Below are 25,656 nucleotides of genomic sequence, written 5' to 3' on the forward strand. Positions count from 1 at the left end.
CATTAAGATTTTCACACAAAAATAGAAAAAAAACAATACATTTTTGGGGTTCCCCATACTTCGAACTGAAACTCAAAAAATTTTTTTTCATCAAACCCATACGTGTGGGGTATCTATGGATAGGTCTTCAAAAATGATATTGAGGTTTCTAATATCATTTTTTTCTAAACTGAATAGTTTGCGCGAGAGACACTTCCAAAGTGGTAAAATGTGTGTCCCCCCCCCTGTAACTTCTAAAATAAGAGAATGATAAAACTAAAAAAATTATATGATGTACATTACCATGTAAACTTCCACCGAAAATTGGTTTGAACGAGATCTAGTAAGTAGTTTTTTTTATACGTCATAAATCGCCTAAATACGGAACCCTTCATGGGCGAGTCCGACTCGCACTTGGCCGCTTTTTTTATGATAAAGGAAGCCAACGAGCAGAAGTATCGCCGGATGGTAAGCGATTACCGTCGCCCATGGACACCCGCAACACCAGCGGGGTTGTAAGTGGGTTACCGGCCTTTACGATGGGACTACGCTCTTTTGTTGAAGGTCGTATCGGTCCAGAAATACCGCAGGCGACAGTTCATTCCACAGTTTAGTTTTATTCGTAAAATTCCAAAGGATGGCAGCAGTGTCGGCTAGAATTCTAGATAAGTATATGATTATGATCGATGACAGTAACAGCGTCATATCGGCACTACTTTAAAAACAATTCATATCTCACGTTGATATTGAAAGTTGAAAAATAGTAACTCTGAATGAATATGCATATTTGCCATAGTTAGTACGTTTTTCCATTGGTTTACAGTGCAAGATACGAGTTTATAAATGTACAATATCAAAATTGACAATTTGTAGTGCTTTGGTATTTTTTATTTCACTTAGTAACATCTTATGTTCGACAATAATCTTGTACATAGGACATAAAATATTATAGGACAATTTTACATCGAACTAGTCCCACAACAGTAAACTTAATAGATAGGTACTTACTTTTTGGTGAGTCCCAAGATACGGGCTCAGCCTAATTTGGGGCTTACCGCCCTTACCGGACACCTTTTGTGCCTAGGTACTGTATTAATAATAATAATAAGAGCGCATCGACTTTCTAAAGCAGAAAGTCTATGCATGGGCAAACCGTATTCGCCGCTACAGAGAGCGTGTGGATCGATTCCAGCAGAATCGCCGTTTTCAAAGTGACCAAAGGAAGGTATACCGAAAGTGGGAGGAAACCAACCTTCGTGCGTCCGACACGCGGCCACCGGATGCTACTGCCATGACTGACTTCTGGCGTAGCATCTGGTCGGTGCCTGTCGGACACACCGAGGGGGGTTGGATGAGTGTTGTCGAGCGTGAGTGCGAGTCCATCGAATCCATGGGGGCAGTCACCATCAGCCCCGATGACGTGAGTTGTGCCATCCGCACGGCCCAGAACTGGAAAAGTCCTGGGCCGGATGGATTGCACAACTTCTTCGAGCTTGGTTCTCTCCCACCTTCCTTAACAACTGGTGTCACCTTCCTGCTCTATAAGTCCGGTAGTACCACGGAAGCGAAGAACTACAGACCCATCACATGCTTGCCTACACTATACAAGCTCCTTACATCCATTTTGAGAGCAAAAATCAACGCGCACATTGTCGCAAACAATATTCTGGCTTCCGCTCAAAATGGATGTAGGGTTGGGTCCCGTGGTACTAAAGAGCTCCTCCTCATAGACATGACCATCTGCCAACAAGTCCGGCGGAACAGGGGTGCCCTCTCAGTCGCTTGGATTGACTATAAGAAGGCCTATGATTCGGTGCCTCATTCATGGCTGGAGAGGGTCTTAGAGCTTTATAAAGTTGATGCAGCTTTGAGAGCCTTCCTAAGCGCGTGTATGAGGCAGTGGACCACAGTCCTTCGTCAACCAGGAGGCGGAGATGACCGCCCTGGCCCGCAGGATTTTATAAGGATTGAGCGAGGAATCTTTCAGGGCGACAGTCTGAGTCCCCTGTGGTTCTGCCTAGCTTTGAATCCCCTCAGCACCCTGCTGAAGGATTTGGGACTAGGTTGCCGGCTCCGGAGTGGGGGTGAAGTCATTTCTCACCTTCTGTACATGGATGACCTCAAATTATTTGCACCAAATAGCCGAGACTTGTTGGAGCTACTGAAAACCACCGACGTCTTCAGTAGTGCCATCAACATGGAGTTTGGTGTCGATAAATGTGCGGTTATGCATGTACAGCGGGGGAGGGTTGTAAATTCAACAAATTTACAACCTTCTGAGACAATGTCTTTCAGATCTATCTCTGAGTCAGAAACCTATAAATACCTTGGTATGTCACAGTCGTTGGGTATTGAGGACGAGGGTATTAGACGGTCGGTGAGGGAGCGCTTTTTCAGTCGGCTCACAAAAGTCCTTAACAGTCTTTTGTCAGGAGGCAACAAAGTGCGCGCCTTCAACGCCTGGGTAATGCCCCTGCTCACATACTCCTTTGGCATACTAAGGTGGACTCAGACCGAGCTGGATGCCCTGGATCGGAGGGTCCGATCACTGCTCACCGCGCATCGCATGCTACACCCACGCTCGTCAGTTATGAGATTGTACATCCCACGGAAATGTGGAGGCCGAGGCTTCCTAAACGCCAAGGATCTCCACAACCGCGAGGTGTACAATCTCAGGAATTATTTCCTTAACAACGACTGTGGGATGCATCGTGATGTGGTGGCAGTAGACAGGAACCTCACGCCGCTCTCCTTGGCAAACGAGAACTGGCGCAAACCTGTGGTACTAAGTACTGCGGATCGCAAGGCGGCATGGGAGAGTAAGGTGCTACACGGGCGGTTCTACAAGGCCCTCACGGGACCCGATGTGGACCTGCTCGCGTCGGTGAACTGGTTACGATTCGGGGACCTCTTCGGAGAAACCGAGGGTTTTGCCTGTGCAATTGCGGACGAAGTAATGATGACGAACAACTATCGGAAATATATCCTGAAGGACGGTACGGTCGACATTTGTCGGGCATGCCGTCGTCCCGGAGAGTCACTCAGGCATATCATCTCCGGTTGTTCTCATCTTGCTAACGGCGAGTACTTGCACAGACATAATCTCGTAGCCAGGATTATTCACCAGCAGCTTGCTCTTCTATACGGCCTTGTGGACCGCGAAGTACCGTACTACAAGTATTCACCTGCGCCAGTTCTCGAGAATGGTCGTGCCACGCTCTATTGGGATCGATCTGTCATCACTGACAGGACTATTGTAGCCAATAAGCCTGACATTGTGATAATAGATCGATCGCAACGCCGGGCCGTGCTCGTTGACATCACCATCCCCCATGATGAGAATCTCGTGAAAGCCGAGAAGGACAAGTCCAGCAAGTACCTAGACTTGGCTCACGAGATAACCGCCATGTGGGATGTTGATTCGACGATCATTGTCCCGATAGTCGTTTCAGTGAACGGTCTAATAGCGAAGAGTCTCGACCAACATCTTGAGAGACTCTCGCTAGGTGGTTGGATCAAGGGCCAGATGCAGAAGGCGGTGATCTTGGACACGGCGCGGATAGTCCGCCGGTTCCTCTCTCTGCAACCCTGACCACCGGCAGCTTGGGCCTTGCCCCGCTGCTGGCGGCACCCTAGGTTAGGTTTTTTATAATATGTTTATAAGTATTTTGTATTGTTTTTGTAAGTGTTTTTGTATTTTATTTTTATATCCATATTATAAAATAACCTAACTTAAGACCAAAAATAAATAAAGAGAATAATAATAATAAATATTCTTTATTGTGCACCATACAATTAAAAATACACAGAAATTAAATACAGATTAAAAGCTAGGTAACAACAGGCGGTCTTATCGCTAAGAAGCGATGTCTTCCAGACAACCTTTCAGTAGCAGGAAACTAAGGACTAACAACATTGAACGGGTAGTGCCGATATACATTTAATAAAAAATATTATATATCAATTATTATGTATTCTTAGTTATTTATCAATAAATTTATTCTTATTCTTAAGTACATTCAAGTGATTTCATTTCGAGAGGGCTTCTGAATTCGTCGCAATAAAATCAGCTCATATCGCCGACCTTGCACCGTTGCCTGATTAGATCGAACAACCTAAGGTCGTACTATCTCTCAAGTAGTTGTCGTCATGTAACGACTTGAGATGAGCCCTTTGGGGATGGGATATTATCGGGATTTACTCGTAATGTCCCGGGGAAAATGCTTGAGGAAGAGGAAGGTTTAGGTGTATAATTTGTTAAGGTTTTGTGTAACCCGGGCGGGTCGCTAGTTTATTTACTAAAAACGGTACTTAATCGCGTATAGAAAATTCCTTTTGGGAGGTCCTATCCGAGACCACGGGGACAACGCCGTCCTCAAAACGTCGTAAGTAATTTAAAAACTGAATTATACGCGATTAAGTCCCGTTTTAGTAAAAAATAATGACGATGCTGAGGTCTGCCCCACTGTTGGTAAAAGGCCTCCTTAATTTTTGAAACTCGCTGCAATTAAACCTCTAGCCGCTCAGATGACTTTTAAAACTATTAAAAGGCCTTCAATAGGGTTGGCAACTGTCAAAGGTTTAGATAGATGGCGCCAGCATAGGTTTAACCTGTCCCTGGTTTCATTTTATGGGCTGACTATGGAAATAGTCTCGTGACTTATCTTAGCACTGTCATCCCGATACATTTTTGTCCTTTGCTTTGGCGTTTGTCGATGTACAATTTTATTGTCATCATAGCTAAGCCCCCTTTACAGATCCATGAAAAATCCCGAGATTCAGCCATTCACTAGTTTATCCTTATCTTTAGCGGGTAAAAGATTACCTGCGCCTAATCATGTTCAGTAGCCACAGTACCTCGCAGACTAGTGCTTGTGAACAATGTTACAGACACACATACATCGGTGACGATTTTATTATAGAGTTCAAAAAGTGGAAATGAGTGCGCCGAAAAATAGTTATGTGCCGTTTTTAAGACAGGTAGAGATTTTTTTTATATAGGTGTATATAAATATACCCAATAATATATATATATATATATTGTGGCATGTGCAATGATTTTTGTAATTATCACTTGGATTATCTGCTGTCTGAATTAAATCATAAATTCATATCCGGATCGCAACAGCAGCTTAAGGTGCAGTGAATATAAATATGTATTGCATTGCATAAATATTAACATGAAATACTTACGAAGAAGGATTTGTCCCCGAGAAAAATAAAGTATGTCTCTCTTACACCACCTGACCTTAACGTAATTATTTTTAATTTAATTTTTAATGATTTTTATATTGCTATGTATTTTTCATGTCACTATATGATGTATTGTGTGTACAGTGGTTATATTTGAATTGTGAATTTTACATAAGTATAGCGTCAAGGATGTTTATAAGCGTGAGGATCTGAGTATCCCAAGATTCCCAAGGATCAGATTATACTCTTCAAAAGTAATTTTTGAAGTGAAAACTTCTTTAGCGGCGCTGTGCACTTTTTGAGGTGGGGAAAAAATGTTAAACTCGAGACAGCGTAAGACGATCACGTGACCATAAGATTTAGATGGCCACTCATTTAGATGGCATTTAAATCAATAAAGAAAAACTCAATGACTTTACATGAAAAATTTATTTAAATGTCATCTAGTGAGTTTCGCTCTAACTGGTATTAATATAACTCGAGTACTAACAGTGATGTGCTTAGGGGTTTCAAGTAATTAACGCTAACGCTAGATGGCGTTAACCTCAATTATACATAGTGCATTTTGCACTAGTCATTGAGTTTTCACTTCTGCCGGCACTCCCTGAGTGCAACCCGTTGTTTTTTATTTTTTAAAGAGGATAGGTGTATAAATTCAACCTTTTTTGCTAAATTCCAGTGCTTTCTCACTGCAAGCGTGGCAGTTAACATCACGGGGCACGGCTGCGTCATCGGCTACTCCGCGATCCTCATCCCAAGCCTCAGGAGCCCCGACTCCCACATCAAGGCCACGCCGAGCCAGGAATCATGGATAGGTAGGTTGTCTTCTAACTAGAGTTGTCTCTACTATTGTCAGGGTTCTTGCTAGTATTTCTTAAACTAACTTGACGGTGCTTCACCATCCCGAACCGCTAACAGTAGGTATACAGTCGCCATCAGATATATCGGAGCGGCCAAGGTGTTCACAATATCTGAACAAGCACTCTTCTAACTATAATTTGATGTTGATTGTTCCCAAAGTTGTGTAAGTAAGTACTAACGCCTTGACATTAGAGGCGTGCGCAGATATTTGTGAGCACCTTGGCCGCTTCGATATATCTGATGGCGACTGTAACTAAGTTGTTAGGTTTTAGGATATAGCGACCCTCAAGAAACTCGAACAAATGAGAATTCCAGCACTGTGGGCAAATTGTGGCAAATTCTGGAAATACTTATTACGAGTTTTGCAATAATTTTTGATGCTTGCACCTTGCAGACATCGGCTGATGCCTGCCTTCATGACGTGACGACGCTCTCGATTCGTCAGACAGTGCTTAGTAACATTTTTATTTAGTCAGAATACCTAGATACATTTGTCTCAAAGACAAGCAATGCAATCCCCCCATTTTATCTATGTTGTAAGATGTATATGACCTATAAGGCATAATCGTCTAATTAAGGCAATAAATATTAACAACACACACTATGTCTGTTTGTTCAATTGGAATCATAAACGGTCTCTGCTTGCCTAGAGATTATTATCTGAATCTTGGCAATTGCTATCGGCTTTAGATTAAATACTCAAAGTCATTTCATTTCAATGAGATTACGACTGTTTAAATGTTTTCTTCCTTTTTTCAGCGTCCATCATCGGCTTCGCTCTAATTATGGGCAACGTCATCGTTACTCCTCTCATGGATTTAATCGGCAGAAAGAAATGCCACATCATCTCCACTATACCTGTCTTGGCAGGATGGTTCCTGTTACTCCTGGCTGACAGCGTCCAGGCCATAATCCTGGCCAGATTCCTACAGGGCGTGTCCATGGGCTTACTAGGGCCTTTGGGATCGATCATCATAAGTGAAATGACGGATCCAAAGAACAGAGGAGCTTTCTTGACTTCCGTGTCATTATCGTTGACTATTGGAGTCATGTTCACGCATACCATCGGCACTATCTTGAGCTGGCAGCAAACAGCCTTGCTCTGCTCTTTTTTAACCTTCATAAGCTTAAACATGATCATATTTACTACAGAAACACCGTCGTGGCTTATAGCTAAAGGAAAATACCAGGAAAGCAAAGAAGTTTTCTTCTACCTACGCGGCGAAGGACCCGAGCAAGAAGACGAGCTAGAACACATGATATCAGCTCAGAAATTGATTCGGAAATCCAGCGTCGTGGGTCAGAAACTGTCCTTTTGTACAAAAACTGGAAGATTCTTCAGATACCTTGGAAGAACGTTCAAAAAGCCCGAATTTTATAAACCAGTGGCTATTATGTTCCACTTATATACGTTATTCCAATTCGCTGGGATTAACGTCATCAGTTCTTACGCCATGGACATTATCGGACAATTAGTGGGTCCTGAAGCGAATGCTGCGCTATTCATGGTTCTTCTAGATTGTCAGAGACTCTTGTGTAATATCTTAGCCGTGTTTGTGATGCAGAAATGCAACCGAAGGACTGTTCTCTTTACTATGGGATTCATATGCGTTACTGCATATTTAGGTAAGGGTACATACGCGCTCGCTAAACAGCACGACTGGCTACCTAGTTATTTAAAAAATCAATACGTACCTATATTTCTAATAGGGATGTACATGTTTTCTCTTACCATTGGCATATCATCTGTCCCATTTGCGATATCTGGAGAAATATTTCCTTTAGAATACAGAGGGTTGGGTGGTGGTATTGGCACATTGCCTTTATCATTGAATTTCTTTTTGGCTGTGAAATGTTTCCCAGTTTTGACTGGAGCTATAGGTCTCCCATACACTTATTATGTGTATAGCGGAGTTGTGTTCTACTGTTTAAGTGTTCTCTGGTTTATTCTTCCTGAGACAAAAGGCAGGACTCTTCAAGAGATTGAGGATGAGTTAAGAGGAAAATCGATGCATGACGAGAGGAGAGAGTCGGAGCCTTTGAACGGCAAGATGCTGATGCGACGGTACAGCTCACAGATCATCATTCATTAAGACTAGATAGTTTTAGTAGGTCCCTTTAGTTAAATTTGTAAATACAAAAAATCCTACCTTATATTGAGTTGAACTAATAAAGAATGGCATGGATGAACTGAATTTTGAAGATAAAACATATTAGTTTGCATGGGCTATATTGTTGAATTATTATGTTGTTATGTAATGTTAATTAGATTAGGTAAACGTAAACAATTAAATATTATGTAACTATCCCTATTGTTTCAGTGCCAATAATATTGGCCCAATATTGCCTATATACTACATTGCGGTAGCGAACATTATTACTACTATTTCTCGTTCTAATCTGGGGGCACAGTAGTGCCCCCGCCAAGATGAGCAAAGCGAAGCGCAAGGGCACTACCTACCTTTTCTCGAAACGCTTCGTCGTTTTTTTTTAACCCTCATAACTTGGGTTTAGATTATATCAGATAAAAAAAATTCTCGGGATATGATGTCAATAGTGGACTTATTAAACATAAAAATTTTCAATTGCATAGCTCTTATACTTTAGATTTTATTCATATCTGAAAAACCCCGATTTCGTCACTGACTCACTCACTCACTCACTCACTGTTGATCATAAAAACCTCTAGGGTACTTTACCTTCCTGAAGTCCTAGGAAGCTGAAATTTGGTACGTAAGATAGTATTAGTAGGTACACAACCAACAAAAAAATTCAAAAACTTGAAATTTTTTGCCCCTAAGGGGGTGAAAAGGGGGGTGGAATTTTGTATGGGAAATCAATAACCGCTGAACCGATTTAGTTGAAATTTGGTATGTAGATATTTTTTGTAATGGGGAATGGCATAGAATAGTTTTCAACCGGTCAAGCCACATATTTTGACTAAGGTGTAGAGTTTGTGAAGTTAGGGCTTGTAGAGTTAGAAGCTTGGCTCTACAAGAGATCTGATAACTTTTTGTCAGTGCAAGCCTTATGGTTTCGTCTTGGCAACATTTTACATGAAAATGTTTTTGGTGGGATATGTATATACCCCTTAGGGTCACTTGCACCATTCACTAATTAGTGGGATGTGGGATTAATTAGTGGGATGGTGCAAGTGACGCTTAGCAGTTTTAGCACTCGTTTTAACCTCTTGTATTTTTATGATGAGGATCCTACACGAATTTTCGATTTTGTCTACTCAATACAGAACAGCCAAGGATTGAACCCACGATTTTTGATCAACGCACGCATATGAAAGGTTCAAGCCATTTTTTCCAGGATGTTTAAATATCGACTAACTATGAATTTGAAAATAAATAACTTACAACTACACTACACTATGGAGAAATAATTAAACAAGGGTTGACAAAGGTTGGTAGGAACCGATAAAAACTTATGCTTCCCCACATTTCAAATAGTCCGAAAGCTCAAAAATTTTAGACGTCTGTCAACAACACCACTACTGTAGAAAACAGGAATAGGTATATACCATGCCATGGAGAAACATATGGCATAGGTAGGTATTTGTTAGTTTCAAATGTTTCAATGTAACTCTCTGTTTAATTTGTATAGTATGTAGATTAAGAATTGTTATCACGAAACCCAGGGTCGTGATTTACTGTAGGTACCTAATACCTATTATTAAAATTGATACAATAAACTTTTTGCATTTCATCATTTTCACGTAGCACTACCCCCAACTGACCTTATGCTTGAATTCAGTGTTTAAAAGGAATAATATTAAGGTACTAGAAATAACAAGAGTAAACTGTATAAAGATGCATACTTTATTTGATATAGATTTCAGGGTGAAGTAATGCGATTGGCATTCAATGAGAATTCCATCTTTCAAACTCAGCTGCCTTGATCTCCGAATATGTAGAAACTCATACCTCGCATATAAGTACCTATAGTAGAATACGCTTAAAACACATCTATTAGAGCAGGGGTCTCCAAACTTTTTTACCCGAGGGCCATATTGCGCCTCAGAACTTTCGCGCGGGTCACCATAGGCGCCCGGGGGGGGGGGGGGGGGCCGGACGCTTATGCGGGAGAGCCCTGCATTCGAGTATCATTATTTTGTAAACCTAGATTCAAGGTGGGTACCTAGTCCAAGCCACTGACGTCACAGTCAGAAGAAAAAGTATCTTAACTTTCTAGTAAACAGCACATCGACGAATGTTGTCGACTAAGCTTTACTGCAGCCCCTCACATGTATCCTTGCTTCACTAAGGCTCCAGAATGTGAATTCACCCTAAATCTAACAGTAATAAGTATTCAAACTACCTACATTAATATATCACAAGATCATTATTCTTGACCTATCTACGGAGCCGGCAAGAAGCGGCAGAGCATTTCCTTATTCCGTCGCCCGCCCCATCAACCCTCTTCCAGGGTCTCCAGTTCCAGCATCTTATCCTTCTCACTGGCATCTGGAAGCCTGGAGTCTATTCCCTTGAAGTGGCATTCTATCTCATAAAGCGTCTTCCCTTTCGTCTCTGGGAGAAGGAAGTACAGAAAAGCACCGCAAAATGCGATGCACATGCCGTAAACCAGGAATGTACCGTTAACGCCGATCTCTTTGAAGGATGTCGGGGCAGTCTTAACCACGACAAAGAACATTATGGAGAGGAACATGCCAGAAATCCCACCGCCTAAACTCCTATAGGCAAGCGGGAAGATCTCACCAGCTATAGCCCATGGAATGGGTAAAATTCCTAATGTTTTCCCAAATATGTACGTTAAAGTTGGTATGACTGGTATCCATTTGTATTCTTCCGGTATATAGCCGAAGTCTCTAAGATAAAGTAAAAGAGCTGTCAGGAACAGAGACACGACACTAACTATGACGCCGATGAACAGAACTGTGCGACGATCCAGCTTGTTGACAACAACGCAGGCCATGACCGAAGTGACGAACCTCACAATATCCACCATCAGCATGCTTGTATTCGCTTCTATCGCGCCATCAGTTACTTCATTCATCATAGGAACAGTATACGACGGTACAACAGTCATCCCAGATATCTGGAAGAGCACAAACATGAACATCATAATGACTGTCGGCTTGTAAAACTCAGGCTTCCTCGCTATTTCCATATACATTTGTAGTCTAGTCTTTCCGTCTGTAGTTTCAGTGGTGCCCATCCTTTGGCTGTTGAGTAAGACTTCGAGTTCCTTCTCCGAATCGCGGTAATGTCCGCGGAGCCAGCGGAAGCTCTTCCTGCATTGGTTGAATTTACCTCTCGAGGCAAGATACGGCGGGGTTTCAGGTGATAAAGAGACCAGTATCAGTGATACAGCATAGACGCTTCCACAGGCGATGGCAGCGGACCTCCAGTAGAGCAGGGTACCGAAGACATGAGCAAACAGCATGCCAGTGGCGAAGGAGAAGGCGATGGTTGCGAGAAACGCGCCACGCAGCTTGGGCGACGAGTATTCCGCGATGGAGACTGGTGCTGATGCCGCCTGAAGTCCCATTCCGAATCCCTGGAATGATCAGAAGTAATGATTAATGACGTTAATCTTTTTTCCACACAAGAAACATTTTAGGAAGGAGTACCTACTTAAGGCCAAGCCATCGTCAACCTCATGCTAACAGCCTAGTTTCCTAATCTTCTATTCTATAATCTCTGTATAATTACGGCAAAGTTTTATCTTCAAAGCAATGCAATTTGTAAATACTATATTGTGGCGTTAACATGCTAAAATGTGTTAACATTGTCAGTTATACCTATTTATCAGACTGTAAGAACTTTAAGAACCACTCAGCAGGGTTTCCGTAGATCAGCAATAGAACTTTGCCCTGATGAGCGATCATATTCATATTCCAATTCTTTTATTCAGTACCTATTGTATTGATTATACATTGTCAAACAGATAATAAACAGTAACAGTAGCAATCACGACCGAAGGTAAATGAAGAACATTGATTAGCAATTACTCGCATGTGATGTAACATCACGGGATGCAAATGTTCAATTGTGCCGAGTTGATTTGAGTCCAACCACATCGACCCTATCGACATGTAATACACCCCGTGACTCGAGAAGTTTGCTATCGGTTTTTAATAAACTGTGATTTTATGGGTTTTGATTATTGTTCGTTGTTGGAATGTTTGTTGATAAGATATGTATTGAAAATAGCTGAGTTTGTTTAAATTACAGGCTTGCCCACTATTTTTGTCATTACAAAATGCGATAAATTGAAAAGTAATATGAGAGGTCCCAGTGACAAAATGGCCAAACTTTAGGTAAGGAGCGTCTATGATAGAAGCTAATAGAGACGAATAAAAAATTAAAAACGTCCGGCTTTTTTCTTCTGTATATTACATTAAATATATATTACTACTTCGTCTTGAAATAATTTAGAAAGCGGTAAGTTCATTGATGAAAAAGTTCAAAATGGCGGCCGTTTTCCCTCTGCAGCAGTACATACCTGAAGAGTTCTGCTGATGAGAAGCGCTGTAGGCCCCGTGGCCGCCACCATGAGCGCCCATCCCCCCAGTGATGGTAGTGTGCTGAGCTGGTTGGTGAGCCTTCTGCCCAGCCGCTGCAGGCAGAGGGGGGCGGTTACAATCCCAGAGATGAGGGCCAGGCCCAGGATGGATGCTGGAATCAATGGTTAGACGTGAGCAAAGACTGTCGAGAGAAAAATATGGTAACACTTATTTAGGGATAAATTAGGTAAGGTATTTGTTTATTTCTATAAAGATATACGAAATTATCACTGATAGAATTAGAATTGAAATCAATTTAATCTCATTAGACATTATTACAGGCTCTTCCACGCACCATTATATAATCGGTGGTAATGTTAACAAATAAATTTGTAAAGTGTGAATGAAAATAATTAAATACACTGTCTAGGTAATTATTTCAGTCCTAAAACACACGCCTGTTATTTTCGTCACTGCAATTGCATACGCAGATCAACTTTTTTTTTTAAATAAGTATAAATATATTAATTCTAAAAACAAGTTCACTTCCACTTAGTTCCAGTAGTTCGTCGTCCACTGCCCTTCCACCAAAGTCAGAAGTGCTACGATTCGAGATTATAAAATACTTCTCACAATTCTAATCAATAAAACGAACGAAAAGTCACCTGTCACCATTTATAGGTAGGTCTATTATGTAGTTAGGTATTAAAAGTTGGCCACATATTGACGTTTTCTATACTTTTAAATGATTTGTCACTTGGATAGGCCTGGTTTTGACTGGACTGCTGGGCAGCTTGGATGTGGTGTCATGAATTGTTCATACCTATGTTGAAATAGGTAAGTATAAAAGAATGTCGAATTGCGGTCCAGAGGGTCTACCGCGAACCACGTTCGACGTGTTGCCTCTTTGTTGCACTTGTAAATTCGTACGTAAGTGTGACAGGGAGGCAACACGTCGAACGTGGTTCGCGGTAGGCCCTCTGACGCCATCCACTGCGCGTGAAACTAGTAATGACAGTGTTTGAGCCCTAATGCAGGCTAACGAGCTGCTTCGTGTTTTCAATTGAAGCCTAAAATATCTACAAAATACACAACGAAGCAAGGTTATTACCAGAGGACACGAAAACACAGTCTGGTTTTACTTTAGCATATTATTTATTTGTTTTATTTTCTAGCTGTAATTTAGTATTATAGGACATTTTCTTACACAGATTGACTAAGTCCACAGTAAAGTAAGTCACAGTAAGCTCAAGAAGGTTTGTGTTGTGGGTGCTCAGACAACGATACATAGAAAACACCCAAAACTCAGGAACACATATTTGTGCTCATCACACAAATAAATGCTTTTATCGGGATTCCAACCCAGGACCGCGGCTTCACAGGCAGGGTCACTACCCACTAGGCCAGACCAGTTGTCCATTTAGTACTGTCTCTACTTCAAACACACTATAAGGTCAACGTGGAGATGCCTGTCTACCAGTAAGACCGACTGTAATAATAAGCTCTTTCGTCGCTTCAAACTCTTGCTTTTGTACACATACTCCACTTACAGAAGGTCGGTAGAGCAGGAGTGTAGCTCTTTCTTCCTGACTGTCTAATATATCGATGTGCAAAGGTTCGCGCAACTGTTGCAGCAACACTCCCGGGAACTCATTGTTTAGCTGGTGTTGTTAACGTTCTTGATAATTGACATTAGACAAGGCTCACCTATCCACGATTCATGTTCGTCGGTGAGTTGCAACACGGAGTCAGGTTCGCGCAACTGTTGCAGCAACACTCCCGGGAAGGCGATGTTGGCGCCCGTGCCGATCATGTACAGCACCACCCCGCTGACCGCCAGCGACTAAAAATAAAAGTTTATTTAAAGGTGTTCTTTCATAGATGGGTTCCCAAAATGTCGGTTAGAAGTCTAGATAGATAATTTTTGGACATTTTGGGAACCCTATCTATTAGATATAGGTATTTTTGAGTCAGAAAGTACCTATCATTTTTATGTACGTTATAGTAATCTATAGTATTGAACGTCCTTGTGTCTAGTAGTAACTACTTATAATTTCCATTTTATTTCGGCGACTACCTACCTACTTCTGGCTACCTACATATTTTTAGACTCGACCTTTCTAGCAGTGGGCTAAAAGCTCGCTCCCTTTTGATAGTGACGTTTTTTTTTATTCATAAGTATACACCTCCTTATTAAGCTATGCAAACGTAAATTATACTTGTCTCAAGACGGGCGAGACCCGCTGTTTCTTGTAAGCGCCTTCCATGTCTGTTTATGTGGGCGCAGATTCTAGATCCACTTTCCAAAACCGTGCATGCTGAAAAGAAAGAAATGAATGAATGAATGAAATCTTTTTATCAGGCAACTAATGGCCCATATATAAATACCTTAAAACTAGCACAATAGGTACATATTATAAAAATATAAACTAAACACTAAAAATCACATTAATATGATTGCGATGCAATACGCAACCCCGCAGTGTCAGGAAGCCGGCCGCGGAACCGCCGAGACTTGACACCCTTCGGCCAAAACTCCTCCTTGGTGAAGGTCACTAGATGTTCAGTCGGAGCGCACACCACAAACTAATTCAAATTAAAATTCGCATTGTGTCGACCCTCAGGTTGAATCCGATCTTTGCTTTCACATACTTTACGAAATGTTCTAACTAATTCATCATAGACAAGAGACTTTATCCTTAGGTACTTTTGAAATCATTGGTGTCACATATGAGTTAGGTACCTATCTATATAAAACCTGTTCAGTCTATAAACTAAGAAAGAACCTTATGAGGAATTGAGGATACCTATAGCAAATACTTCCTAGTTTTTTTATTCGTACAAGTGGTATTTAATGGCATAAGTAAATAGATGCAGCTTGCATTAGATAAATAAACATTCTAGGTATATAGCTAAAAATATAGATAAATAAAGATCCTAGGTATCCTAGGTATAGCTATATATAGCTAAAAAACGTAGCTAAACCCATCTTGCAAGTGGTTGGTACAGCAACGACGGAAACACTACATAGTATAAAACAAAGTCGCTTCCCTGCCTGTCTGTATGCTTAGATCTTTAAAACTACGCTACGGATTTTGATGCGGTTTTTAAATAGATAGAGTGATTCAAGAGGAAGGTTTATGTATAATTTGTTAACCCGTGCCAAGCCGGGGCGGGTCGCTAGTATACATAAATAAATATCCTAGGTATAGCTAAAAAACGTAGCTAAACCCATCTTGCAAGTGGTTGGTTACAGCAACGACAGAATATAATATAATATAGACGAAACTCTTAGTACATTTTCCACGTCAAAAAATGTTCCACATTACGAGTAAGTAGGGTAGAAAACTTACATAAACAGCTTAAGTCCCTGGCAAGTCCTTGTCGCTTACGTCCTTTTCCGCAGCCGTTCTCTATGCGCGCGCGCTGCCAATCGCCTAGCACTCTACTAAGTCATTCTAACACATCTCACTACTTTCCCCCGCTAAGTGCTAAGCAGTCTAAGCGCAGACTTTAATGTATACAGGGACCAGTTAATTGTAGACTGTCAATCTACTTAATGTATTCAAGACACGTTCATGCTTCGTATTTTACAGCTATGTAGGTGGCGCTTTAGTTATACTAACTATTATGATGTACTTACTCTCGTCAAATAGTTTTATTTACAAGTGCGAAAAATAGGAATTATTCGCACATGTATCGTACAAAGTTTTACAGTAAATATAGCCCTTTCAATTTTCGACGTACCTAGTTACGTAATGTGCTCATTATAGCACAGGGTGCCGTAATGGAGCACCAGACCTGCTAGCATGAGTTGCGTTCTCGCGCGCGACTCCATACATCCAGCGCGACTTCAAGTATTGACTCGCGCGCGAGAACGCAAGTTGTGCTAGACCGCCAGATGTAGGTACTGTAAAGTTTAACAATTCGTTACCTCTTTTCGTAACATAGTAAGCCATTTAAGTAGATCTTATCTTTGATAAGTTTAAAATAGATGGCCGCGTATTAAATAAAATAAATAAATAAATATTGGGGGACATCTTACACAGATCAACCTAGCCCCAAACTAAGCAAAGCTTGTACTGTGGGTGCTAGGCGACGATATACATACGTATATAGATAAATATATACTTATATACATAGAAAACATCCATGACTCCGGAACAAATATTAGTGTTCATTACACAAATAAATGCCCTTACCGGGATTCGAACCCAGGACCATCGGCTTAGCAGGCAGGGTCACTACCCACTAGGCCAGACCGGTCGTCATTATTTCAAAACGCCGTCGGTCGTCGTCATCGTATTATTTCAAAACGCCTTCCCAAAACATATACGAAACACAAAATAAAGAATAGGTAATTGTTTTTATTAGGTACATGTGCATTGTGCCTGTCTCTGCTTTAACATATAGCATAGATGTGGGTTATGAAATTTGACAGGCGGACTTAAGGCTGACGCAACCAGGCTTAGATAACAGTAAAAGTTTATTGCCTGTTCTATACAGGCTATACATAAATATTAGACAAACCATAGACAACATAAACGCTACCTATGGTCTATGAGATATACAAAGCCAACTATAGTAGTTTTCAAACAGCTTGGGTACGGTGACAGCTATCATATAATTATCTCATTAGTAAAATTGCGAACCAACAGGAGTGGTCATTTCTCCATACAAACGTACTCGACTGTTTCCTCCGTGGCTTTTGAAGCTAGTGCAATGATTTTTTCAACACAGATTAATATTGTCAATATCTGTGTTGGACCGTTTTGCTTTATTTTTATTTTTTATTTTTTTGTTTTTTAAGGCGCTAGAGCCCTTATAAAATGGCCAAAATGGCCTAATTGACTATGCCGCAATGAGAGGCGTGGTGTTCAAAACTGATATCAATTAGCCAAAAAAGCAAAACGGTCCGACACAGATAATTTCATAATAATTTAGATTTCCAAATTTGGTTACGATTGGTTAAGTTTTGGAGGAGGAAACAGTTGAGTACGAAACCTCGATTTTTGAGCTTTTTACGCAGGATTTTTCGCCTTGTCCTCATCGCACTAGTTTTAGGAGCCGCTTCCGTTAGCAAGACTGGTATATTTACCTAAAATATTTAAATCTCAGCTTCTGTTTCGTCTTAACTATTCACACAGCATTTTTAACAATTTAGGTCCCTTTTCATAGATAACGTCACATACCTATGTATCTTTTGTGTGTAAGTAGGTATTGTTCACCCCTAAATGTTTATTTTGGAAATATTTTTGAGTAAACAAGTTACTGGTCGTAATTGCGGGCGCTACGTACTACTTACATATGTATACCTAAGCTAAACTCACAGGCCTGAAATGTACAAGAGTGCCTGTCAACTACCAAAAGTCGTGCGAAGAATTTCACGCGGCCGTTAGCGGCCGCTATTAAACTCAAAAGTGGTCACGTGATTAAAAATTGATTACTCAAATTAGAATGTGTCTCTCGAGATTTCAAACAGAACCGAATTCATGTATTTTTAGGTCTCCTGCTTTCTCGTGGTGGTAAATCATGCCATTGCGGAGGACAGGACAACCACGGTAGAATATAAAAGCTACCATTCAGGATGTATCTTAGAGACCTGTTGCTACCGGCTTTGGGTGCGGGTAATATATTCCAAGACACAACCATATATGATTTAAAATTGCATATAAACTAGGAACTACGACTATAATCAGATTCTCAAGGTAAACGAGTTTCATTTGTCTAACTAACTAATGCGAACCAAATTGAAATATCTGGGGGCACGGTAGTGCCCCCACCAAGACGAGCAAAGCGAAGCGCAAGGGCACTACCTACCTTTTCTCGAAGCGCTTCGTCGTTTTTTTGAACCCTCATAACTTGGGTTTGGATTATACCAGATAAACAAAATTCTCGGGATATGATGTCAATAGTGGACTTATTAAACATAAAAAAATTCAATTGCATAGCTCTTATACTTAAGATTTTATTCATATCTAAAAAACCCCGATTTCGTCACTGACTCACTCACTCACTGTTGATCATCAAAACCTCTAGGGTACTTCCTGAAGTCCTAGGAAGCTGAAATTTGGTATGTAAGATAGTATTAGTACACAAACAACAAAAAAATTCAAAAACTTTAAATTTTTTGCCGCTAAGGGGGGGAAAAGGGGGGTGGAATTTTGTATGGGAAATCAATAACCGCTGAACCGATTTAGTTGAAATTTGGTATGTAGATAGTTTTTGTAATGAGGAATGGCATAGAATACTTTTCAACTCCAAAATCACCCCGTAAGGGTGAAAAGGGGGTGGAAAAGGGCATTAAGGGAAAAAGAGGGTTGAAGTTTGTATGGGGAATCAGTAAAAAGCAGATTGTATAAAAGATGCCCCGAGGTACGTATTTCAGGATTTTTAATAGTAGGTCCTTAAATCACACGCGCAACCCTTTAAGTTAGGGGATGGAAGCAACTTACAAAAAGAAGTGAAATCCCACCAAAAACATTTTCATGTAAAATGTTGCCAAGACGAAACCTTAAGGCTCGCACTGACAAAAAGTTATCAGATCTCTTGTAGAGCCAAGCTTCTAACTCTACAAGCCCTAACTTCACAAACTCTACACCTTAGTCAAAATATGTGGCTTGGCCGTTTCGTTACTCCAAGAACTACTGTATTATAAAAAATAATGAATATAGTGAATACATTTTTCACCTTACGTCCATGTGACAGTGTGTGTGTGTGTGTGTGTTTTTTTGCCGGCGTCTATATTTCCGAGCTCATATAACCCGGCAACCTTCAAATCAAGGGTGAACAGGCACCTTCTGGGCAGACTCGCTCCATCGTAGGCCACGTCTTCGCCCCGACTAGTCTGTGGCCATGAGTAAGCCCATTTTTAATAAAAAAAAAAAAAAAAATGTTTTTGGTGGGATTTAATTTATTATATCTGCTATTTTATTTACAAGATAATATGGTATAGGTACATAGGTAGGTAGCGATATACCTACAATTAAAAACTGCAATTTATCGTTAGCCCCCCTCTTAATAGTCGAATATCTCACCGGGTATAATTAGAGTATAAAACATAGTAGTACATACATAGTATTTTGTGCTCTGTTCGACCTAAAGCGAAATCGGTTCAGATAAAATCATGCTGTGACCCGCTGGTAGGCCATGTCAACTGATATCAAATTCGAACTAAAAATTTGATATCGATTTGATATTCCTTAAATTGCTTTTGAATCACACCTAATACACAGATTTACGACGATTATTTATTTATTTACATATATGTATGGCAGCGCCATCTACATTCGCTGTCAAACTACACTCCACTTCTACAAACTAATATCAAATCAAATCAATAACTCTCTGCTCAATCTTATTCAATATGATATCAATATGAGAGAAATTCTCAAATATCAAAGGAAGATCAAATCTAAAACAGATTTATATAGTCAGAATGCCGCTCTTGCAAATTAATTGCAACCGATGGTTACTTGGCCATAATATACATATAACTGTACCGATAAGAAAGAAAAAAAACTATATCTGCTTTAATGACATTTTTGATATTTAAACGAGCAATTCTTGCATATTTATATGTATATATATTTTGGGGATCTCGGAAACGGCTCTAACGATTTCGGTGAAATTTGGTATATGGGAGTTTTCGGGGGCGAAAAATCGATCTAGCTAAGTCTTATCTCTGGGAAAACGCTCATTTTTGAGTTTTTATACGTTTTCCGAGCAAAGCTCGGTCTCCCAGATATTGACATTGATACGAGGTAAGTGATACTGATATGTGACGTTATCTATGAAAAGGGACCTTATTGTCGATGGCGGTTACGCCATTATTAACGATGATCCGATATAAATACAATGCCGCGCGACGCTGTGCGGCGTAAGCGCCATCGACAATAAGGTCCCTTTTCATAGATAATGCCCCATATAAGCATTGCGATTCAGCGAAGAAATATTGCCAATAGGTAACTTTGGCACTATTGCTTGCCTCCTGATGTAGGGGTGACCGATGGTCTAAAATTTTGAATCTAAACTATAAGAACCAATAATAAGTAGCTATTTGATTAGTGCTCATTCAAGAACTAAGGAAAGATATTATCCTAAAAATCGTACTAAAAATCTTTTGTCATATGTATTGTACATATATGTGTACCTACATATTTATTTATCAAATACACTAGATAATTTAGCTATTTTGAATGTTTTTTATTCAACTAGTAGTAATGGAGCGGACAGTATTAAATTTTAAAATGACTGGAGTTGCGTCAGGTGTAGGTACGTGCCTGTTTATATTATTTTTCAATCTAAATCTAATTAAAAACGCAAACTAATGAAAAATTCGACATGCCAATATATCAAAGTGACATGTTGCGTAACCTAGCTAACCGCACAGCGATAAAAAATACATATAGTTTTAGTGCTATTAACTTAACTCGTTTGTTAACCTTGAATAAAACAAAATACTTTTTGATGAGTTTTTGGTACGTTTGAAACATGGTTAATGATCATTTTATTTTTTCACACCACCTATTCGGAAAAGAGCTTTTTCTTCCCTGCTAGGAGGGATCAAAGTGGCACTTTTCCTCCCTGCTAGGAGGGATCAAAGTAACACTTCTCTGCTCTAGCACACTATTTTTACATTTTTTGCACATTATTTTTTTAGCTTAAATAATCTGTTTAAGCATCAGATTGTGTCAACACTAAGATTTTTTTATTTTCCTCATAGTTGATGTGAAAAGCAGTATTATGTGTCACACGGTATCAAAATTATTTCGTCTTGGGCGTTAACACTTGAATCCCTCATTACGCTCAGGATTCTACTTCCAATGTACGCCCTTGACGGAAATATATCATTTTGATCCCTTGTAACACAAACTACTATTAAAACTTCTTCTTTTTTGTCAACTACTTATGTCCCTTTTTTGTTTTGATAAGCTGATCTAAGTATTGGTATGGTTGGTAAAAAACCGGCCAAGTGCGAGTCAGACTTGCGTTCCAAGGGTTCTGTACATTAAGTCCGACTCACGCTCACATTTCTAATAGGTTTTCCTCATCTATAGGTAAAGAACTATTTTCGATTTTTTTTTTCAAAATTTTGGACCCAGTATTAGTTTTGGAGATAAAAGGGGGGGGGGGGGAATGGTCGGACAAACAGACAGACAGACAGACAGACGCACCCAGTGATCTTATAAGGGTTCCGATTTTTCCTTTTGAGGTACGGAACCCTAAAAATCATAGTTTTTTTGGGTTCCGTACCCAAAAGGTAAAAAACGGGACCCTATTACTAAGACTTCGCTGTCCGTCCGTCCGTGCGTCCATCCGGCCGTCCGTCTGTCACCAGGCTGTATCTCATGAACCGCGATAGCTAGACAGTTGAAATTTTCACAAATGATGTATCTCTGTTGCCGCTATAACAACAAACACTAAAAATAAAATAATTTTTTTTACAAACACGATTTTTTTGCTCTATTTTTTGTTGATGGTGCGGAACCCTCCGTGCGCGAGTCCGATTCGCACTTGCCCGGTTTTTTTTTGTGAAGATACTACTCGTACATACATTAAGATTCTTTACTGTATTAAATCTGTCGATCAACGAATCTTTATATCTAAGTTTTTTCTTTGTTACTTACCAAATTAACAATAGGTTTAACAATAGAAATTTAGAGGAACGCGAAAAAAAGTGTAGGTAATTACTACTTAACTTTAAAATTATTTAGGTGATGTAATCCAGTAATGAAACCTTTTTTTGCGTTCCTCTAAATTTGTCCATGAGTAGGTATTTAGGTAAGCACCTATAGATACCTAGTATCCCCACGTTGTAATTGAAAACCTATTTTAAACTTCTATAATTTTAAATATTCTTTCATTCGTTTTTGTTCGCAAATAATCACTAAACGCAACAAAACAAACACAACTTAGAAAACTTACGTTAGCAAAAATAGAAGATTATTAAATTAAACACTTCTCAGATTTCTTCAAAACCGCATCCTTATCTTACCACTTACCTTCTATGTAATAAATGCTAAACGAAGAACTTATATACTTAAGTATATAAAAAAGTAAATCTTACTTTAAGTTCATCACTTCACAACACACACTACTTATTAAACATGGTTGGACTAACCTCTCGCGAGATTTCAGCGCACACTGGCGGCACTGGCCTGGCTACGGCGGTGGTTGTTAGTATACTACGGTTAGGTATATGTTCACAAAACAGATTATGTCAGCTTTAAGTGTTTGTCCAGTGTAACTTGAGCTATTGTAATGTAATGTATTGTGCCTACTACAATAGAAATTTACTTAATTAAAATTTTGAAATTAGTGTAGGCAGGGTCACACCACTAGGTAGGCCAGACAGCGGCGTATCAGCATGGCCGCCACTTTATCGTTATTATCGTCTATCTGTGTCTGTATCGTTTATTATCGTTTGTCACCATGTAGGCATGTAATGTATATTTGCTGTTACTTATCCTTGTCCGTATTTAAGCTACGGTGACCACTTACCATCAGGAAGGCCGTGTGCTTGCTTGCCACCGACGTAGTGTAAAAATAATAATTGTAATATTAGTGGTTTAAGTACCTATGCGTTAATAATTATCTAATAATTAAACACAATATTACAGGATTCATACAAATAATGTAGAAGAAATGATGCGTTAATAAAACCTTCGTGAATACCCCACTGTGTAGTGTGTATCTGTATACTTACGTCACGAGTGGACGCAAACTTGAAAATCAGGTTTTTGAAGAAAGTCCCATTCGCGAAATTGCAAGAATATTTACTCAGATTTGTCATTTAGCTACGACATTCCTTGGTTTTTTTTTGTAAACATAGTGTACCCATTCAAACATTTTTATGGTACGTGTGCACGTGTGGGTAACACGGGGTGAGGTCATTGATATAACATATAACGCTAGCGTCGAACAACGCGAGTACCTACTAACATTAGATGCCATGTCTCTTGGGTTATCGCTTTATCAAAGGTATAAGTAAATACTTCAGGTATAAAACTAAAATTCTAATAAAAAACTATACGTAAACGGAATCCCAGGAACACCATCTGGTTAGCGTTCAAAAGCAACTTGAAGGTGGAACTGGGAGACCCTAGAGGCAAGCTAAACTCTATTGTTGACAATGACATAGAACTCGAAGCAGACAATATAATACAAGCAGTCTACACAACTGCAAAAATAAGATGACCTAAAGCACGTTTTTAATTATAGCACTAATGTGAATGGTATTTATTTTCCTGCTTCATTTTAGGTACCTACTTATTGATTAAAACGGGAATACCTATAGTCACATTTTACATGAGACTTCATGTTATCCAGTGAATAGACTAATTTTCCTGGTAGGCACGAGCAGTTTGTTAGCTGAGGTAGTAATTATTTTATGATTTCAATGGTAGAGGCAGATCGAAAGAGACATATTATGATACATTATCTAGTTAATAAAACGAAATGGTGTTATATTTCAGGTAAACGACATTCGTAGGTGAATAAATACAGATCCCTTCTTGTAGAAAAAGGAATTATACTTACTAGGTAAGTATAATTACTAGTCAACTGACAGTCATTTGACGGAGTTTGTTAAAGATTGCTTTCAAATCCCACTCAGGACAACGTTATTAAAATTTACGTCACCCTAATAGGCCCGTAAGTGGGATTTTCTCCTCGCGTAGCCAAGGCAAGACGTAAAACTTTAGACAAACCACGGGCGGTAATTCGTAAAGCCCCAAATCGCATATTTATGGAGTAGATTATATTATTACAAACACCTGCGATCTGGCGCATTCACGAATTCACCTCCCTAGGTATGTAATGTACTATAAATTGTCCACTACTTAAAAAACTACAGAACACAGATCCCAAACTTTTCAACTGGTTGATCGGAAAACACTAACAACATTACCATGTCAATCGTCTGTAGTGACGTCACAGGTTGAAAGTTCACCAACAACCTAATGCGCAGCTTGGCAGCGACACAAAAAAGGCAACGGTCGCAAAAAAAATACAATACCTATGGAGCATACCTACATTAATATGTATTATACAATATAAGTACCATATTAGCGTAATCGTCTAGTCTAGCGAGATACGATACTGCGTGAGTATTTTTTGCTGTTTTTTTTTATCATAGTTTTTCGTCATTGACTCAAACAAAACCATATCCCTGAGAAAGATGTTTCTCGGTTACAATCCGTGAACGCCATTCGACTTTTACTACATATTTATTTGATCTTATTTTGGCATCACTCGCAGCAGTCGCAGCGTAACATCTTGCTTGCACCAGTATACATGCAGATCCTGTATCCCTAAGGCGTGTCAACAAAAAGGTACCTAATAGGAATGGAAAGCTTGGCACGCTTCTTGCGAGCTTTGTGCGACCGAGATGTATAGAAAGTAAGTTTCGCATACGTTAGCGAATATGTTAGTGTCAAACTCGTGGGGAGGCACAGTAAGTCAAAATTAGATCGATACGTCGAAGAGAGGCCTATGCTCAGCAGTGGGCGATAAAAGGCTGATATCGAGGATGAGATCGATAGGTAAGTATGCGAGTTTTTTAACAGTCGCTTCGAGAGTAGGGCGACCGTGAATAATCGTAAGAGAGTACTTAGGTATCTAAAAAGCACTTTTTTATTGAATCAGCCTGTCATCTTCCGTTGTAAAAACCCGGCGAAAACAAAGTAGGTACCTAATTTTTTGTTAATAGCTAGTCGGAATACGTTGGCATGCTCATAACAACCGTAAGACATTGAGTTTAACCTCTTGTCTATTCCTTGCTATCTTATAGCGTAGGGGGTTTTTTTAAATTTTAAATTTAATAGTTAAGTAGGTACCTAATTACTCTAATTAGGTACCTACTTAACTATTAAATTTAAGGTAATTACCTAAGTATGCTTTAAGTAGGTATTAAAATGTGATCGTAACTTTGATAGTATGGCGGCGGCTAGGTTCGTGTGAGTCTTAACATAAACATGACACAAACAATAAAATGTGGATGTCATTCTTACAAATCTGCTGATACTATCCCAACCACGTTCACTCATTCATTCAACTAAAAAAGCTACTTAAATGTAATCGCGTAAGGTCCATGTTACAAAACAGCTCAAAAGAGATACGATTTTTAGAAAGATACAGATCTA

General features: G+C 39.7%; 3 protein-coding genes across 4 annotated transcripts in view; 2 read left to right on the forward strand and 1 right to left on the reverse strand.

The window, feature by feature from the left end:
• The window catches only part of LOC134658339 (trehalase-like), a 221,931-nt gene that overhangs the window by 161,703 nt on the left and 34,572 nt on the right, over positions 1-25,656 (forward strand). The gene's annotated exons all lie outside the window — the stretch shown is intronic.
• On the forward strand, positions 4,918-8,134 carry LOC134658480 (uncharacterized). Its single transcript, XM_063514165.1, has 3 exons — positions 4,918-4,959; positions 5,852-5,987; positions 6,793-8,134. Exons 1-3 carry the CDS (start codon positions 4,918-4,920, stop codon positions 8,124-8,126), a joined length of 1,512 nt encoding a protein of 503 aa, XP_063370235.1. The 3' UTR covers positions 8,127-8,134.
• On the reverse strand, positions 10,367-14,827 carry LOC134658455 (facilitated trehalose transporter Tret1-like). Its single transcript, XM_063514135.1, has 4 exons — positions 14,731-14,827; positions 14,219-14,354; positions 12,511-12,683; positions 10,367-11,562 (listed from the first exon to the last, which is right to left on the reverse strand). The coding sequence occupies exons 1-4, from the start codon at positions 14,776-14,778 to the stop codon at positions 10,453-10,455; spliced, it is 1,467 nt and encodes a 488-aa protein (XP_063370205.1). The 5' UTR covers positions 14,779-14,827; the 3' UTR covers positions 10,367-10,452.

The sequence above is a fragment of the Cydia amplana genome, chromosome 22, assembly GCF_948474715.1.
Source record: "Cydia amplana chromosome 22, ilCydAmpl1.1, whole genome shotgun sequence".
NCBI classification, from domain to species: Eukaryota; Metazoa; Arthropoda; class Insecta; order Lepidoptera; family Tortricidae; genus Cydia; species Cydia amplana.

What these genes read in the sequence shown, in the direction of transcription:
- LOC134658455 (XM_063514135.1), bottom strand. Translation starts at nt 14,778, where the DNA reads ATGGAAGGCGCTTACAAGAAACAGCGGGTCTCGCCCGTCTTGAGACAA. An exon ending in CGAACATGAATCGTGGATAG is followed by an intron (nt 12,684 to 14,218) that starts GTGAGCCTTGTC and finishes CATTGATTCCAG; the next exon opens with CATCCATCCTGGGCCTGGCC. An exon ending in TCATCAGCAGAACTCTTCAG is followed by an intron (nt 11,563 to 12,510) that starts GTATGTACTGCT and finishes TGATCATTCCAG; the next exon opens with GGATTCGGAATGGGACTTCA.
- LOC134658480 (XM_063514165.1), top strand. Translation starts at nt 4,918, where the DNA reads ATGAGTGCGCCGAAAAATAGTTATGTGCCGTTTTTAAGACAG. An exon ending in ATGTGCCGTTTTTAAGACAG is followed by an intron (nt 4,960 to 5,851) that starts GTAGAGATTTTT and finishes GCTAAATTCCAG; the next exon opens with TGCTTTCTCACTGCAAGCGT. An exon ending in GAGCCAGGAATCATGGATAG is followed by an intron (nt 5,988 to 6,792) that starts GTAGGTTGTCTT and finishes TCCTTTTTTCAG; the next exon opens with CGTCCATCATCGGCTTCGCT.